The 18,243-nt window shown below is 55.0% G+C and overlaps 1 protein-coding gene across 7 annotated transcripts; it reads right to left on the bottom strand.

The window, feature by feature from the left end:
* Window positions 1-5,514: 5,514 nt before the first annotated feature.
* On the bottom strand, window positions 5,515-18,243 carry SAPCD2 (suppressor APC domain containing 2). Of its 7 annotated transcripts, XM_085239475.1 has the most exons (10): window positions 16,532-17,589; window positions 15,929-16,119; window positions 14,858-15,014; window positions 12,865-12,998; window positions 11,786-11,975; window positions 9,182-9,328; window positions 8,404-8,505; window positions 7,739-7,861; window positions 7,226-7,300; window positions 5,515-7,073 (listed from the first exon to the last, which is right to left on the bottom strand). In XM_085239475.1, the coding sequence occupies exons 2-10, from the start codon at window positions 15,964-15,966 to the stop codon at window positions 6,993-6,995; spliced, it is 1,047 nt and encodes a 348-aa protein (XP_085095601.1). In that variant the 5' UTR covers window positions 15,967-16,119; window positions 16,532-17,589; the 3' UTR covers window positions 5,515-6,992. The 7 variants fall into 7 exon arrangements, with proteins under 7 accessions (XP_085095601.1, XP_085095597.1, XP_085095595.1 ...); XM_085239471.1 differs by lacking the exons at window positions 11,786-11,975; window positions 15,929-16,119; window positions 16,532-17,589 and adding an exon at window positions 17,650-18,243 and having other exon boundaries at window positions 14,858-14,927; XM_085239469.1 differs by lacking the exons at window positions 14,858-15,014; window positions 15,929-16,119; window positions 16,532-17,589 and adding an exon at window positions 17,650-18,243.

Raw genomic sequence — 18,243 nt, 5'->3', positions numbered from 1 at the left:
ATTTCTTTCCATATTCACCCCTCCTGGTTGCCCAAGCCAGGACCTTTGGTGGGAGTCCGCCTGCAGAGCTCCTGCCTCCCTGCTCTGCCCTGTGTCTCTTGGGCTTTGTTTCTCAAATGACTCAGAACTCAAAAATGAGAGTTGGATATTCCAAAATCATGACAATTAAATAATAGATTAAAAAAGAGAGAGAGAGAGAGAGACAGCTAACGAGCTGCAGAATAATGTTGCAGTTTTCAGTTTTTGAACACAGTGGCAAAACTGGAGGTTTTTTTTTGTCTTTTAGTGGGAGCTGGAGTTTTGAGCTGAACCACGCATTGCCAACAGCTGCAATTGGAGGAAATAATGGCACTCTATGAGCCTGTAATTCTGCAATGCAAAGCAGAAGAGAAAGCAGGGCATGGTGGTGCTCACTAAAAATGGGTTCCTTAGCTGGAGCAGGGGACAGAGGAATGGACTGGGAAAACACGGTGGGGAATAGCGGTGTCCTGGGATGCTTCCCCAGCTCTGTGCCCAGCCAAGGTCCCCAGGAGCAGCTGGGAGCTGCACCATTCTGCCCCCACCCTGCACCACCTGGAGCCCTATGAGTGCTGGCTAAATGACTCAGCTTCCCTTCCAAACGTCCCACTGAGTGCTTTCGTTGGGAAGAGAACCCTAAGATCCCTGCTTTCGGTTCTGCTGCGGTTGGGTGGGTGGCTGACTGCAGAGGTACTTCTACAAACAGAACCCAAATGCCACAGCCGAGTGGCTGCTGGGTGCTGGCCTGGGCTGCCACAGCTATAGGAGCTGAGGCAGAGACTGGTCCAGGCTGCAGCGTGCCAGTGTTCCCTCCTGCTGATCCATGGGACATGGCAGCATGATACCAAAAGCTGCAGCTGCAGCCAGTGCTGTCCATGTGAGTGGCAATGCATATTGTCTCTGGAGTCACTGGGAGGCACTGGGAAGCTGGTGCTGAGAAGCTCACCTGGAAATCCAGCATTCTGGTATTTTCTGCCCTTGGAAATGGTGTTAGCTTCCAAATGACATCATTACAGGTACAGGTTGCACTGCTTTAAAAGCTAACCACTCTGTGCAGGCTGTGTTCACAGCCTCCGGATTCCTCTTCTCTGGGAATGCCAGCAATCTCCCTTTGGGCTCATGCAAACCGCTGGCATCAGCATCCCCCTTCAGACTGAGCTCCTGTTACCCCTTGCTGCAATGCTCCTACACATTTACCTTCCTCTTGCACCAGGAGAGGCGGTGGCTCTGCCCCTCCCAGAGCTTTCCATGATAGCCCCATATTTCCAGACTGCCTGGCTGCATGTCCTGGGGATACACCATAAAGGATAGTGGGTTTGCAGCCCCTCCAGCTCCTGCCCCACACGCTGCTTGGGGATGAGCAGGGCATACACAATAGGACTGGGGTACCATGATCCCATAGGCTGCACGCACAAGACTAGACCCCTTTGATTTCCCCTCCAGCAGTATTTTCTACTGCATTTAAAAATAAAATCCAGCAATAGAAGCTGCAGCTAATTTTATGCCTGATTCGTCGTTCCCAGGCTCCTGCAGGATGGTGTGTGTCCAACTGCCAAACTCTCCACATCTCTTCATCCCAGTAGCAGAGATGCGCTTGTGCGCTTGGGACGGCACGCACTGTGCACACAGCTGGGACACAGTGACACTGCCACGAGGTGGGGACACGGCAACTCACCCCCAGCATGGAGCTGAGGACTGCTGGGGGACAGCCCAGCAAGGTGTGGGGCAGGTGGGCTCGGAGACCTGTGGGGAAGGGGAGAAGAAGGGGCCATGATGAGCACCAGGCTGCAGCATGTGGGGAAACACGTGGCTGCAATGACCCACCAGTTTCACCTGTCCTCTGAAGTTTTGCAGTATTCTCGCAGCTCTCCTGGTTACATGAGCCTGGGCTCACACTGAAGCAGACTGCAGCATTTCCAGCCCCGCTGGCCGGAGGAAGAATCTTGAAGATGGGAGTGATGAACACTGAACCCCCCAGAGAAGAAAAAATCCTTTCCTAAATGTATTATTGACAAAGATTTCTTTCTTTTTCCTTCCCCCCCCTCCTTTTTTTTTCCCTTCCTTTGGCTGCTTTCATGATTTCAGAAGGTTTGAGGAGATTTATGGGTTTCTAAGAGTTGGCTATGGCACAGCAGCTGACTCAGCTCAGCAGAGGAAAACGTGCAAAGCGGCGGTGTCGGAAACAGCCCTTGGTGTTTGGGCAGAGAAGCAAAGGGGGAAGAGGCACTGCCTCATGTGCTGGATGGCAGGGGAAGCCATCGGGAGGAAGCTACCTCTGCCCTCAGCTCCTCACACTCTCATAGTAAAGAGCTTCCCCCTGACATCCAACCTGAATCTTCCCTCCTTCAACTTACAACCATTTTCCCTTGTCCTGCTATTACTTACTTGGTTACTGCCCTCGTGGCTGAACTCTCTCCAGGCTGCCTTGGGCTCACTGCTGAACCCTGGGCAGCTCCCAGCCTAGCACACCAAACCGCCTGCAAAGTGCCTTGGCTTGAGCACTGATGGGGATTTTGGAAGACATTAAGATCTAATGAAGACTTCGGAAGCATCCCAAAGCAGTTGATGCTTTTCTGCACAGGGAGATCATGCCAGAGGTACCAAGATGGAACCAAATCTGCACGTCACTTAGAAATGGCCTCTTTGAACTGTCCCTAAATACAGAAAGAAAAAGAAAAGCATATTTTAAAACGTTCAAAGTGAACTCAAACCAATACAAAGCATTTTGGGCTCAAGAAAACTTTGGTTCTGAGACAATGCCTTTGGGGTTGCTTTGTTTAGTCCATAGGAGAAGAAAGCACATTCCTCTTCCAGTCAGGCCAGCACCGAGCAGGAGCTGCCCATTAGCAGCCCTGTGGGGTGCAGTCACTCACAGCACACCTCAGCCCTCCCCCTGCACTCCCAGGGACACGTGGCACTGCTGCTGTGCACCTCGAGGCCCCACCAGCACCGCACTGCTCCTCAATGGCTGCTGCTCCCCCAGGGAGGAAGCGGGGCGGATATCCGCCATGGCAGCTGTGCTTGATGTAATGGGGAGAGTAAAGTCACGGTCCCCATGGAACGCAGCTGCGGAAGAAAGTAGGAATTTTGGGAGCGCCACCTCCACCCCCTCCCCATCCTGCCAGGTCTCCCTGCAGAGGGAGCATCTGTCTTCAATAATCTGTACCTTGGAAGAGGCTCAGACGTACAGACAGCAATGAGCGCATGTGCCAGGTCGAGGTCATGCTGCAGAGACACTGGACCTGCCCGGAGTGCTATGCTGATGAACACCTCAGGGCAATGCCATCCCCTGGGCACAGGCTGGGATGGAGCAGCAGAGGCTGCCATGGTCAGGGCAGAGCCGGTCCTTCACCACTCAGCAGGCTGCACTGTGACTGTGGGCTCAGCTGGGATGGGGGGAAGAGGCACACTGAGCACAGGTGGGTTGCTGCTGCTAACGTGGGAGGCAGAGAGGTGATTTGGGGCAGGAGAGAGCACCTTGCAGTGAGAGACCATGGAGGTGAACAAGAGCACTGCACTGGGTGCCAGGTCACAGGGCTGAGAAGCACCAGGCAAGCACTGAGTGCAGCTGAGAGCAAACACAGGCACTAGCTGCACACCCTGCCTGCTTCCACTCCCTGTCCCATAGGGGACCACCTGTCCCAGAACACAGTGGCTTCTCCAGGTCCTCAGTTCACATCCCAGTGGTTTGCAGTGGAAAGAGAGGGCCTAAGAGTGCAAGATGTGGGCAGTCTGACTGCACACTGGGTACGGGGGCTGCTGCAAACTGCCCAGGGCAGAAGGGAAGCTGGCCAGGCAGAGAGCAGCTTCTGTATGACAGGGAGGAAAAGCAAAGGCACAGAACATATGGTCTGGGGTCCCAAGAAGCGGCTGTTCCTGCTGGCATTTGGAATAACTGCTCTGCTGAGAGAGCAGCCCCTTCTCTAAGGAGGTTGCTGGGCGCACAGCCCAGCCTCAGAGGGCATAAGAAGGGCATGGAACCAGACTGGAGAAAACAGAAACCTCAAATAGACCTGGGTGACTGGACTCCTCAAACAGCATCACTGGGGACACAGAGGATGAGATCCTGCATGCCCTGGGGCAGGCTGGGGGCCAGATGCGACTTCTGGTTGAGCCCAGACCCCTGTAGGGCTGCCTCTTGCCCAGTAACAGCCCCAACATCAGACTCCAGTACTGGGGGACCCCCCTGTGCTGTCTCATTCTGAAGCCAGCAGTTCTGGGACCTGTGATAGATACTTTAAGGCTTGAGTGCTTAGGTGGCATGGCACCTTTCTGACCATCTCAGGGTCAGGGCTGAGTGCAGCTCATTGGACTGGGCATAGCCAAGACCTGCTGTGCTGCAGCTGTGCACAGCAGCCTCCAGCTGTGAGCAGCACCCCTGGCTGTGCGTTCACAGATCTGTGCAAACGCAGTGAGACCAGAGCCCAAACAGAAGGGAAGAGGTGCACAGCACTGCTCACAGCCCTGGCCACAAACCCAGCTCTCTTGACACCAGACCACCACGCTCAGTAACAGAACAGTCAGGCATGGAGACGAGGGTCAGGCACATGGCAGCCCCACCAAGGAGCCCACAGCAACACGGCCAGCCCAGTGCCAGTGGTTCCCAACCCCAGGGAGGCCTTGCGCCCAACAGGAGCTTCCTATTTCCCAGGTTTCCCAGGACTTCTCTGCGCTGAGTGGGCCCAGGGCCAGCACTGTCTGGACAGCGGACAAGATGTTCCCCTGCAGCCAGGCAGGCCCAGCACCAGGGCAGGGGCAGAGCTGCTCTGGCTCTGCACACAGAGGGGCATTGAGCAGAGACAATGATCCCCTCTTTGCTTTGAAAGACCTTTTGGACTCCACATCTTAGCGAAAACTGAGGCATTTATGGCAATTATCACTCCCTCCTTGCCCTGTCTGGGACTTGTGGCTACACCACTCACCACTTGAAAGGAGCTGCTGCAAAGATCACTCTCCCAAGCACAGGAGGACTTTGGCTCAGACCCTCCTGCACAGCTCTGTTCCCATCCCAGAGATGGAGGCACAGACAGCTCAGCTGCAGAGCACAGAAGTGCAGGTCAGCCCCTGCAGGGTACAGCAGCATCCCAGCTGTGCTGGAGGAGGGCACTGCTCAAAAAAAAAAAAAAAAAAAAAAAAAAAAAAAAAAAAAAAAAAAAAAAAAAAGCAAAAAAGCATTAGATTTGTGAACTACACCAGCACCACCGGAGCAGGAGCCCCGCAGCACAGCTCCTGGAGGAACAGCCACAGGCTCCAAGGGTTGCAGGGTGTGGGTGTTTTGCACAGCAGTGAGGAAAGGCCAGGAGTGTCCCCAGCCCAACAGCACAGAGATGCCCAGATGGGAAGGGAAAGGGCATGGGAACATGACCTGGAGCACAGACCCACTGGACTCCTCAGGGCTGTGCAACCTCTGCTCACCTGCAATCCCTCCAGACAAGACAGGCAGGAACTGCAAGGCTTGCAGCAATAGATGGACTGATTCAGTCAGAGACAGAAAGATAAATTAAATAGATCACCCCACTTTATTATCCCTAAAGACATGTTACGAGGAGAGTCACTTTTTGTTAAGCCTCAGGTAAAACAGGTACCAGACACCAGAGGTGGCATCAGGACAGGGCTGGCAGGCACTGATGCCCAGGGGATAACTAACACCCTACTCCTGCAGATAAGCAATGACTCCCTTGGCCTTGCTCTTCCTCCCTCTCCTTCGCGTTCTGCTGATCCCCACTCTGGCTGCAGGTGCAAGAAAAGAGCAGGGACTGAACGTCATGCAGTGAGCTTTAGGTCAAGGTCAGGCTCAGAAAGTTGGGTGAGACAAACCACACTGGATGGGTAAAAGGATCTTCTCAGGAGTGGGCAAGGAGTTGGTCTGCACGGTTCCCAGCCTAACACAGCTGAAGCTGGCACAGCAGGGCAGGCCAACACTTTTTGCCAGTGTGTTGTGCTACAACACTGTGCCAGGAGTCTGAACACGAAACAATGCTGAGGAGAAAGGCCAGGGCTGTGCTAGGTGGGGATTCATACCGATCACCTACAAATGTACCAACAACAAGTACCAAGCCACACTGGAAAACATTGCTCAGGTCAAGCCCCATCACTGAGTTGCATGGAAAGGAGAAGGTATCCTGAGACACATCAGTCTAACATGACCCATGCTTACACCACCACGCAAAGCTGCCATTTCTCCACTAGGAGATGTGCAAAAGAAAGAGACCATCAGCCTCTTCTCCATCACCCACATTCAGTTAAACAAGAAAATGAGTCCTAAAGCCCCACTGTGAAATCAGGCTCATGCTGCAAGACATAAACTCTCCTTTTAAAGTCATCAAGAAAAAATATAGGTCTGGCAGTCACAAGGAAATGTTTGCCAGTTCAGGAAGATAAAGAGAGGTAGAGGTATCTGCCTCAATCTGCAAACAGCCTGAGAGAGCAGCTCAGAGGTGCAGGTTACCTGATCCAGGTCTATGGCTCAATAACTACAGGAGCCTGCAAACGTGTAAACAGCGACTATGGCATCACTACAGCAAACTGGAAAGGGTTATCCCAGGAGGAGCACCAGCTCAGGCATTGCTCTAGCCCAGTTTGGTTCGACTAGCGGGCAGAACACAGGCAGCAGGGAGGAACTAGGCACGCCCCCGTTACAGATTTTCAATCCTGTTCTCTGACAGAGGGACAAGCAGCAGACAGGATGCCCTTCAGTGGCCAGGCTTGCCTGGGAATGCCAGATGGAATGTTAAAGATGCAGTATCTTTTTCTAAAAGCAGCCAGAATTCAGCCTAGGTGAGGCCTAGGGTACAGCAGCTCTCCCCATTCACACAGTAAGGGCAGCAACTGTTTCCACTCGACACACTGGGGGTTAGAAGGTGGGGGAGCAGTCAACTGCAGTCAGTTTTGAACAGGAGCAGCTTGTGAGCAGCACTGCCAGTCATGTGCAGCAGCATGGCAGGGAGGGGACTCCCGAGGCCTGCCCAAGCAGATCAGGGAAGCACTGTCCTCAGCTTCTTCCCACAGAAACACCACGGGCAGTTCCAGGCCTCCACAGGCCTCGAGATGAACACCTGGAGCAATGGATAGAAGGGTTTTAGGGCAAGAGCCCCAGCCCCACCAACCCCCTGGAGAAGCTCAATATGGGGCCAGGAGTGCTGGGAGACACGTGCTAGATGAAGGTGGAGTCCAGCTGGCTCATTTCGTGATTGCTGCGGGCACGTGCCTCAAAGAGCTGCTTGATCAAAGCAGATTTCTCCTGTTCCAGCTGGGTGATGCGTTCACTCTTGTCAGTCACTTCCTGAAAGAGGAGATAAATGCTGCTCAGAGCTCTGTGCTGTGCTGAGGCCTCCGTGACCTGGGCCAGGCCCAGCTGCTCCATGCCCCCTGCAAACTACTTCTGACATCTGCAGATGTCAGAACATAAACCCTGCACAGAGCCTACCCAGGCAGGGGCATCCTTAGCATCTGCACCCTCTTGTGGTCTTCGTTTGTCACAGTCTTTTCCCTACCGCAGGGCCAATGAAGTCCACATCCATGGTCCCATACGCAGCAAACAGCCCAAGCCCATCACATGAGGGGCATTCAGTTGTGAGAAGGAAGGGCTCAAAGTGCAGCCCGTGGCCCATCTCCACGATGACCAAAGTTGGCCAAGCTGAAGGATCACTTTCCACAGCCACATATGCTTTCTCCAATGGTCCCCTCTCTTAGCATTCTCCTCCCCATCATCCCTGCTCACCTTCGTGAGAAGCCGGTTTTGCTCCTTCAGCATGTTGATGGCTTGCTGGGAGCCTGCTGAGGCTGGGGACACTGCAGGGGCAGTGGGGGTCAGCCTGCTCAGCGCTGAGGTGGAGTTCCCTGGCTGCGGAGAGGATGAAGGGAAAGAATGAGACAACGACCTTCTGGTGGCCCTCCTCAACCTGCCTCTGAAGCCAGGTTTCTGTGGCACAAGGGAACTAGTGGGTTGGGTGCTGAGAGAAACCCAGCACAGGATTAAGATCCACCAGCACAGGCCAATGCAGAGTCTCTAGCAAGGTTATTCCAGAGTAGTGTAGACAGAAGTGGAAGCACTCCTTGCAGCACATCCTGCTCCTGCAAGGAGCCCATGCAGCAGCTGGCGTCCAGGACAGTCAGTTCTGACAGGACTGACTCAGCACCTCAGCAGGATCCTTTCCCTGTTTGCATGCAAAGATCTGCACCTCCAGGATTAGGTTTCCATATGCCTTGAGCATCCTCCAGCCCAGACAAGATGCACTTCCCTCTTGACCCATCTTGGCAACAGAGCCACAGCCTCTCCACAGCCCAGGGAAGCTCTGGCAGCCCCTATGCCAGCTTGGCTGCCAGCATGAGGGCAGGCCGCTGGCTCACACAAGGGACTGCAAGCCGCTAACTTATTGTTCTCACCTTGCCCACAGCTGACAAGAGGTCACCCAGGCAGCGGTTCACCTCCTGCAGCTTTGGGATCAGTCGTCCCAGGTGGCTCTGGCTGCCATCAGGAAGGAAGTCCTGGCAGATGGGGAGAAAGGGTCCAGGTGTTACTTCAGTGCCAGCTTCCAGGGAACCACGCTGCGCAGTGAGGAGCCCACACAAGCCTTGTGATGCACACGCATTTAGATGCCATAGGATGCATATTGCCTCACAGCACAGCCAGCATGAGGGCCAAGGCTGTGGTTGCTCTGTCAGGCTGGGATCCTGATCCTGTGTGCAGCATGGCAGGACATGAGTAGGGCTGGCTAGCTGTGCTGAGGGTGCATGCTGCCTCAGATCCCTCTCAGCAGGCCCAAGGGAGAGCCCCGTGGCTGGCATGTGTGCAGCAGAACATCCCAGACAGTGGGAAAGGGTCAGCTTTTTTTTTTTTTTTTTTTTTTTTTTTGCACTTGGGAAAGCAACTGCCACGTGGCCAGGCCTGATCCCTTCCTTGCAATGATGTCTCAGCTCTGCATCAAGTGGGTGGATAAACAGAGAACAGAGGGATATGCTTGCTGCCTCTCCCCCTCTTCTGCTGGGGGGGGGCTGCTCCAATTCCCCCCACCCATCTGGGATCCCCAGGCCAAAAATGCAGGCACACAAAAACAGCATAGCAAGGCCAATGCCAGGTGAAACAAGATGTCCCAGCCCAGTTCTTCTAGCCCACAGATTCTCCCAAGCTGATGCGCACCACCAGAACAAGCCCCAGACTCACAGTGCTGGTTTTGTTTTTCCCCAAAAGCCTCTGGCGTTCTTGCATGAAGTGGATGTGCTGGTGGTACCACTCACGGGCACGCTCAACCATCTCCAGACCCTGAAGAAGGAAATCCTTCTCCTGTTCCAGCTCCTTCATATGCTTCAGCTGCAGAACAGAGCACAGACATGTTACTCTCTCCTTACCCAGTCCAAGCCAAACGTTCAGAGAAGCACTGCCTGGTCAGTTCCCATCTGAACGCCCCTAGGAGCAATGTAACCTAGGCCCCTTTCTGCAGCCCAGCCCAAGGAGCTGTCTTTTTCATGAGGCACAAAGAAATTTGGTTACTGGCAGCTGTGGCAGCCCCTCTTGCCACAAGCAGCTGCAGAGGAGTTGGGTGACGGCCACTGGCTGATCCTGACTTGGGGTACGTTCTCCAATTTGGAAGAGCAACAGCAACAGTCAAAGGGCCATCAGGTCATCTCTATTTTCCTGGCCAGGGAACCAGGCCTGCTCCCCATCAGCTCTCACTACAGAAACAGGTTTCTCTGCTTTGTCATTTATCTGAGCACATGCTAAGAACAGGGCCTGCAGCCACTCCTCAGGCCGCGCACTCCTGTAAGTAGCAGCAACTCACACTGCTGTCAGGAAGCAACCACGTCACCTGCACAGAGCAGAAGCCTGGGCAAAACCTACTTACCCAGCCCTCTGCTTTCCCCTTTGCTTCACTGCCTGAAGCATCTCTGAGCTGAGCAAAGCATGCCTTTCTGCTGACTGGTTCTGCTTAGCCTTCAGGTTCGAGCTCCAGAGCCATCTGCAGAGGGACTAGGTGTGTTCAGGTGTCAGGGGGAGGCTACAAGAGTACCTGAAGCTCTTGCCCTCAGGCCCAGCTCAGGCTCCCACCAGCACCCCCTCTCCATTGGCCCCTTGGCACTGCACTGCCACCAAGAAGTCACAGAGCTGGCAAGAGGAGTCTGTTTCCCTTGGAACAGAGCATCCTCAGCACAGCAAACCATCAGCCCTTGCCCAGCAAGCCTGTGCCTTCCCCCCCAACCTCCTCCTCCAGAGCTGTGCCTCCCACTCACATCCTTGCATCTGCTCAGAGGAAAAGAGGCCAAGAGCAGCCGCAGCCCTCCCCTCAGCAAGCAGCCACCTGCCCTTTCTGCCACAATGCCACCTGAGCTCCACTGCCTGTGGCACAGACTGGGCACCAGGAGCTGCCCCCATGGAGGGCAGGCTGCTCTCCCCATGCCCAAAGAGAGTCAAGCGGTGAGCCTGGAACTTCTCCTGCCATCTGGAGGGAGACTCAGCTTAGAAGTGACCCAGGCAGACCCAGCTCCAGCAGACAGACAAGGATGTACCAAACATTCCTCAAGGATGGCAGCACTTCCCTGTCCCCAACTCCACACCGGAAGGCCCACAGCTGTCACACACCTGCCTCCCCATAACACCAGGGCTGTTCTTGCTCCCTCCACTCCTGGAAATGCTGTTGACAATACAGCAGCAACACACACACAGGATCAGACAGACAGATGGGGGGAACATACCCATAGGAAGAACCGCAGAGCCTTGGTACTGCACAGGCTGTTGCTGAGGGGCACAAAGAAGGTGCTGTATGTGGCAAGGACCTCCATCCAGCTCTGGCTGCAGCCTGTGACTGCCTGTCCCATCCTGATCCCACCTGACTTGCTGGTCAGCAAGGAGATGGGAGGAAGGGGCAGCAACCCACTGAGCTGGGGAACATCAGGCAGTTCAGCTGGCTGCAGGGACAGATGACATCTCCCTAGGGGCAGTGGGATGGGATACAGCATCTCGGGCAGAGCCAGAACAGGGAGGTGGAGTGGGCACAGCAGGTCTTGGTTGGTGCTGCCTATGGTAGAAGGGGAGGGGAGAGGGAGCCATGCCCTGAGCTGCCCACAAATTGAAGTGCTCAGTCTCTCACAGGCCTCCTCCCAACTACCCTAAGGCCACGGGGAAATGGGGCCAATCAATAGACTCATTGAAAAAAGAACAAGAAAAAACACCATCTGAGCAAACATTAGCTGTCCATCTTAAATCCCTGGGCTGCAGCACAGCCCCCAAACCTCTGCCTTGCTGATCAAGATTAACAGGTCCTACTGTACTCATGGGCTGCCAAGTGGACATCAGTCCCTTCCACTCCCACTCCTCTGGAAACGGAGAAAATTAGCTGTGCGCCCTGAATCTGAAGGGCCCAGCATCTTCCACCAGGGATGATGGAAGCATAGCCAGGCAAGAGCACTGTCCTGCACACAGACTCACTCCTTGCTAGATTCAAACCTGCTCCAACTGTCTCTGCATACTCAAATGTGGAACTGACACCCAAACGTTTGTGCCCTGGTGCTGGGGAAGGCTTCTCACCCCTACAGGAGAGTGCCAGGCATCTCATCTCTGAGAGGAGGAACACAAAGGCAGTGCAGCACTTGGATATAAAGGGGATGGAGGAAAGAAATGTGGGACACCTGACTCCCATATCCCCCATGGCAACTAAGCAGTGTGGTGAAACAAAGGTAAGAGCAACACTCTCAGCTGAAACGGAAGGAGAGAACTGGTCCTTTACATTGCTGTAAGTCCAGCAGACCTCTTCCCACATGTGCGTAATCCTACCTTCCCAGGGAGGTCAGGCCAGGCCAGGCAACAGAGCATGTTATATTTCCCAAAGCCAGGCGATGCTGCAGTCAATGCCGCACAAGGACAGTCCATGCAGCCTGCCTCTGGCCCAGACCAGGCAGCGAGTGACACCAGGGTGCAAAAAGGGGAAGTGCAGATGTGAGAGATGCAGCCTTGCCAGCAGCTCCTGAGCCACGAGACAAAGCAAAGAAAGTTGGACGATCATTCAATCTACAGACAAGGTCCTGGCTCTCTTCCCAGTCAAATTTTGCTTGAGCTTTTGGGCAATATGCCCAGTCAGCTTATACATTCCATTTGGGAGCAGCACAGATCCCTTGGTCTGGGTAACCTGATCTAAGCCTCTCCACTTAGCAATAGAGAGAGAAGCAGATCTCTTGGTTCCAGGCTTCCCAGCCAAATTCAGTTCAGATTTGTCTGCAAAAAATCTCTCAGGAGCCATGAGGATCAGCACACTAGAGCCCTGACCTACATCATCTGGCAGAGGTCGCAGCGCAAGGCCCTTCCCCCATGCTCTGTCCACATTCTGGTGGAAGGGAAGCATGCAGTGCTGGCTCTGGCTGCTCAGGGTCCTCAGGCTGCAGCAGAGCATGCCTCAGCACCACTAGTCACCAGCACAGCGCACACGTGACTTCTGCTGGAGTGCTTGAAAGGCCCAGAGACCGACCTACCGAGACCATTGCAGCACTGCGGCCCCCTCCTAACACTGCAAGGTAAACTTTTGCCTCTCCCAGCCCAAGCTTTTGCCCATGGAGAATGTATGACTGCACAAGTGCCAACTCCATTGAGTGACCTGGCTCTTGGAAATACATACCTCCTCCTTCCCCTGCACATTTCAAGAAGCAGAATACCTTGGAAGTAACTGCAAGGACATCATGTACACTAACAAAGCTTTGTAACAGAAACACCAGGATCTTCTTGACATCCAAAGATCCTACAACTCCCATGTGGAAGGTGGGTGGGACAGAGCAATAGCCCACAGCGCTCATATCAGCAGCGAGGGACCTCTGCAATACCCTCACTTGGGGCAGCACTCCACAACAGGGCTGTTCTCTTACCATGCCAAAGTCCACACCATTGGCAATAGTGTGTCTCCGGTGTTCTGCACGTCCCCTCTGATGTCTCCGAATGTCTCCAGGGCCTGCGTGGCCACCCTCTCCCTGGGACTGCCCAGCAGACTTAACATCAATACCTGTAACAGAAGAAAGCATAAGGCACCAGCTGCCTGCAACAGAAGCCTCCCGCTGCCCCTCCAAGGGGCTGTCTGAATGGCACTCCTGCAAGCCGGCCAGGCAGGGAGCAGCTGAGCAAGCATCAGCCACGGCATCTGCTAAAAATCTTTGTACAGGCAAGACAGACCTCAGTAATATCTCACTTGGTTGTGCCAGGCATGCAAGTGCCCTCTGTAGTCATCTTCTGAATAAAGCAGGCAGCCTCCAGGCAGTGCTGCTTCAGTCTCAGCACAACAAACCACCAGCGACACCGCCTGCCCTGGCTCTGTCCTCACAGGACCCCTGACTCCCATTCAGGCAGCACAGGCTCTGCAGGGCACTCATCTCCTCCTGAAGGCAGCTGTGTGGCTGAGCCCATCACCAAACAGGTGCTCCCACAGGCCATTTGCACCAGCAGCAGCAGCAGCCTGGCAGCATCAGAGAGCAGCTCCATCTCTGGACACATCGCAGCTCTCACAAGGAGCTTGCTCTGGAAGTGGCTACAAAGAGCAGACTAGCTCATTACAGGGCAAACACTTTCCTTCCCCACCCATATATGTGTTTTTTGTCCAAGGTTTGTTGTTGACCAGAAGCCCCATGCCTATGGTCTTAACACACAGAAAATCTGGCTCCGGGGTTTCCAAAATTTTATTAAAATCCTAACATCCTATTTATCAAAAAGCTGATCTACTACAAACACACGACACTGGTCCAAATCCACACGTAACCTATTTTTGTAGATTAAGTTCAGGCTGCCAGGTTTTGAGCAGGATCAGACGCCTCCTGTCAGCACTGGATGACTGTGTGCAGAAGCAGGTATGGGCTGAGCACCTGCAGCTGCCCAAGTCAGCACATCCCCTGTGCTGCACACCCTGCCAGAAAGGCAGCCCTGCAGCCATGTCCAAGCCAGCTCAGCTCTGTGTTTTTGGACATGCTGTCAGAGCACCACCCTGCTGCTGAGCACCACGGCGCCAAGGCACCCAGGGGTGCAGCCAGCACCCTCTGCTAACATGCCTGGGCAGCAGGCGTGCTACTCTCCCTTCTTGCTCCAGGCTCCTGCCAAGTGTCCAGCAGAGCCTGCCTTGTGCTCATCCTCTCACTCCTGCAGCTCCCTCTGTTCTCTGGTCACAGCTTTTTGCTTTCTTGAAGGGTTTCTTCGTTAATCCAAACAAGAATCAGAAAATAGTAGCAGGGAGGCAGGCAAGGGAAAGCAGGCAGCAACGCAGCTGCAGGACACTCCCTGTGCCTGCTGCCCACATACCTCCCAGGCACCCCCACCCACTGCAATCCTCTCTGACCAGCCGCGCACATGCAGTGTGCTCTGTAGCGCTGGCAGGCAGAAGCAACAGAAGCACTAAGCAGGGTGTGAGGTCTGCCCAGTTCTCAGCGGGACATGCAGATGCAAAGGGCACAGGATATGGGGCAGGAGAAGCGAGCCGAGGCTGCAGGAGTCACCTCTCACCTGGAAGATGAGGCCAGCTCACAGGAGGGAGCTGAGAGGCAGCAAGATGGGAGACCTGCACAACTGTGAGGACGTCTATGCTGCCAGCACCTATCAGTTCAGCAACAGGAGTGGAAGTGGCACACAGCAGCAACCAGCAACACCCCAGCAGCGGTACAGCTGCACGCTCACCTCACTTAAACCATTACTTTGCTACTTGGAAAGGTACCAGAGTGACGCACAAGAAGTCCTGCTGCTGGCACACCATAGCATCCAACTTCTCTTGCCATCAAGGGCTCCAGCACAGACAGGTCTCTACCATCTCACTTAACATAAAGTCTGATATTACTCACTTATCTGTTTTACCAGATACCTTTGGTTTCAAACACCCATATCTACCTGGGAGGAACAGCCAAGCCAGCATGACCAGCACAACTGAGCACATGTTCTCCTGAACCTGCAGCACAACCTGAATGGGAAGTGGAAGGATAGTCTCAAAACCAAGTCCAATAAGCGGAATGCCAAAGCAAAGCCAGGAAGAAACCTGTGGGAAGAGCTGCAAATGGAAAAAATACGTTAAAACTTTTTGCTGTTGTTTGCTGAAGCACCTCTATTGAGCCTGTGTAGTATGATAAAAGTACAGAGCCCAGATTTGGAGTGAACCTCTGATAAGAAGGTGCTCCCTGGTCAAAGAGCAGAGCTCCACACACCTGAGTTATCAATGCAGTGGTAAAACTGAACCCTTGCTAACAACTCGGGATCGGCTCCTCTTGGGCACAGGGCCACCTCCCAGTGGGGACCCCTGCTGGGCACACACTCAGCCCTCAGCACACAGCGACTTCCCAGACACCTGGCAGCTGTTCTTCATGCTTGGCAGCGGCCTGGGCAACAACTGCTGCCTGCAAAGCATCCTGCTCCTTCCTGCTGGTGCCAGGCAGCTTCTAGAGCCAGGCCACTCTGGCTGTGCTGGAGGAGGCAGTGCCCAGGAGCACCACCCTAGGCACAGCACAGACCATCCAGCACCTTCATTTCCCCCGCTCCCAGAAGGGACAAAAGCTTTCCCATTGGAAACCATAGGGGTAAAGACCCCAAACACCGAGACACTTGGATACTGCTGTGAGAGGCAAGCTAAGAGCCAGCAGTGGGAAGCTGTCACAGTGACTCCTCTGCTTTCAGCCTCATTTTCCCTCCTTTTCCCAACAGATGCTGGGGGCTCCCAGGTGCTGTGGCTGCACCCAGGCTATGGCTGTGACCTGGGTCAGGAAGCAGAGGTGGGAAGCGTGCTGCAAAAAGCTCCCCCCCCCCAGAAGCACAGACAGGGAGAACTCCCTCAAAGTCTTTGATGACTACGAGCACTGATCACCACCTCCCCACTCTTGGACAAAGTTCTCCCAAGAGCCACATCATGCAGCCAGAGCCTTGGAACAGCCTTGAGCCCAAACTCTGCAATCTAACCAAGCTGAGGCTTACTGGACCCCCAGCAGCTCCGGACCAACAGCACCAGGCATGTCTCTCTTCAGTCAGCTGAGAGCCAGGGTCTTGCTGTGCTGAGGCCTGACTCCTTCCCAGCCAGCTGGAAAGAGCATCCAAAGCTCCACTTCATGCTAGGAAAGCCCTCTATGGTACAAAGCATCACTGGAGCAGGCACGTGGGATCAGGAACTAAAAGAGAGAAGATAACTCTGAGTTATAACTGTCACTGAGCTGCTGAATCAACCTGGAATTTGGGCCTGTTGCCAGAAAGTTGCCCTGCTTTTAGGGAAACTGGCAGCAAGGGCTGAGACCTGCAGCCTCTGGACATCAACAAAACAGCTGCCTACAATGCAATGATCCTCAGGAATCAGAAAGTTATGCTCTGCAGTACTCATCTGCTCTGTCTCAGCTAGTGGAGAGCTTTCAATATGATTATTTAATCAAGGAGGATTTTACTTCTCCCCTCAGGTTTTTCCAGATTTAGACTCTTAATGCTAAAAACAAAAAACACCAAAAACAACCAACCAAAAAAAAAAAAAAAAAAACCCCCAAACCCAGCCTGCTTAATAATATTCCCCTGGGAGAAATTCCTGTGATTTACCTGGAGGCAAAATGGAAAGCAGAGCACCTCTGGGACATTTAACATTTCTTCTCCACCCTGCAGAAGGGACAGGGAAGGAAAGGGTGGAGAAGGGAAGGCAAACCAGCCTGGGCACCTTTCCGAGGTAAAGAAAGGCATTGTGCTCAAGTGTTGAAACAGCAAAACACCAAGTTCTCACACAGAGCTCCGTGTCAGGAGACCTCAAAGCACTGCACAAGAGCAGCCAGGAGGTCCTGTAGTCCTTATGGCATTTCCTTCACACTAGCAGCAAGGCAAGAGGTCGGTGAAGCAGTCTTCCCAGTGGAAAGGGGAGGTGCCGGGAGCAGTGCTCACCCTCTCCTGACTTTGTCAGCCCCAAAATCCCACTGGTCTGTCAAACCATCAAGGAACACGTACAGCCAGCTGTCCAGCTGACTGAACGGCTCACACCAGAGTCTCCCAGCCACCATGCTAAGGCAAGGAAGGATGCAGATGCCCTGTGGGGGGTTCTATGCCAGCCTACAGCCACACAGGACGGACGGCACGACCTGTTGACAGCTCTGTGAGCCATAGCAGGAGCAGATTGTCACAGTGGACCCGGATCCTGGGGAAGGGCCCGGGGGCAGTGCTGAGTGCTGCTGGGCTCTGGCACCGACCGGCAGCAGCTCATTTCTCCATCACAGCGCCCAGCAGCTCCTGCTGAGGATCGGATCCACCCCACGGGGAGGTCACCTACAGACTCGGTGCCAGAGGACAACTCCGGACATGTTACTGCAAAGCCCTTAATTCTTCTTGTCACCACTATAAACAGACAAGCACCCACACGAGGAGAAGTGCAAAGGGAAGAACGAGCCTGGGAAAAGAGCAGGATTTGCAAACAGCACGATTTGCAAACAGCGCGCTCTCCATTCCGGTTTATCTAGAGCTCGAAACAAAGCTCACAGAAGCCAAAATAAAAAGCAGCGGCGACTCCTCAGAGTTCCACACCAGGCCCGGGGGAAGAATTTGCCGTTGTTTTAAATGCCAAAGGAAGAACAGGTCGGTGCCGCCTGGGAACCGGCCCGCCCGCCCCGCCCAACCCGCCGCTCCGGCAGCCCGACCGGTGGTCCGCCCGCCCCGCCCCGCTCCGCTCCGCTCACCTCGGCCGCGCGGCTGCCCCTGGCCCGGCTCCGGCTCGCGGTGTCCGCCGCTCTGCCCGCGCCGCTCCTCGTTGCCATGCGGGCTCGGCAGCTTCTCCAGGCTCCGCGAGGCGCTGACGGCGGGGCCGCGGCCCCGCTCCTTGTCCCGCTCCTTGTCCCGCGGCTCCCCGCGCCCCGGTGCTCTGCCCTTACCCGGGACTCCGCCGTCGGCGCCAGGCAGCGCGGCTCGCAGCCCCAGGACGAAGCGCTCGAAGGTGAGATACCCGCTGGGCGGCGCCGCCCGCCGCAGCCCGTCCAACACGCCGGAGGGCAGCTCGCGGGCCTCCGCGCCCTGCCAGCGGGACTCGATCTCCCGGAGGTGCACGTACCCCCGCCGCCGGTCGTCCAGGATGTCGAAGAGGGTGCGCAGGCTCTGCAGGAAGGCCCTGGGCAGCCCTTCGGTGCCGGCGGGGGGCGGCCCGGCGGGGGACGGACGGGAGCCGCGCTCCGGGGCCATCGCAGCCGCCGCCGCGGCCCCGAGAGTTGCCGCCGCCCGGCAGCGCCGCGCCGCCCCGCCCCGCCCCGGCGGCGCGCTCCCATTGGCTGGCGGCGGGC

The sequence above is a fragment of the Meleagris gallopavo genome, chromosome 19 (assembly GCF_905368555.1).
Source record: "Meleagris gallopavo chromosome 19, MGAL_WU_HG_1.1, whole genome shotgun sequence".
NCBI lineage: Eukaryota > Metazoa > Chordata > Aves > Galliformes > Phasianidae > Meleagris > Meleagris gallopavo.
The sequence above is the reverse complement of the archived record's forward strand: the minus strand, read 5'-3'. Positions and strand labels throughout refer to the sequence as shown.

Coding starts and splice junctions, on each gene's coding strand:
- SAPCD2 (XM_085239469.1), bottom strand. CDS start 18,228: ATGGGAGCGCGCCGCCGGGGCGGGGCGGGGCGGCGCGGCGCTGCCGGG. Junction 11,976..12,864: donor ATGGTGTGGACTTTGGCATG/GTAAGAGAACAG, acceptor CTCGTGGCTCAG/GAGCTGCTGGCAAGGCTGCA. Junction 8,506..9,181: donor GGAAAAACAAAACCAGCACT/GTGAGTCTGGGG, acceptor CCCATCTGCCAG/GACTTCCTTCCTGATGGCAG.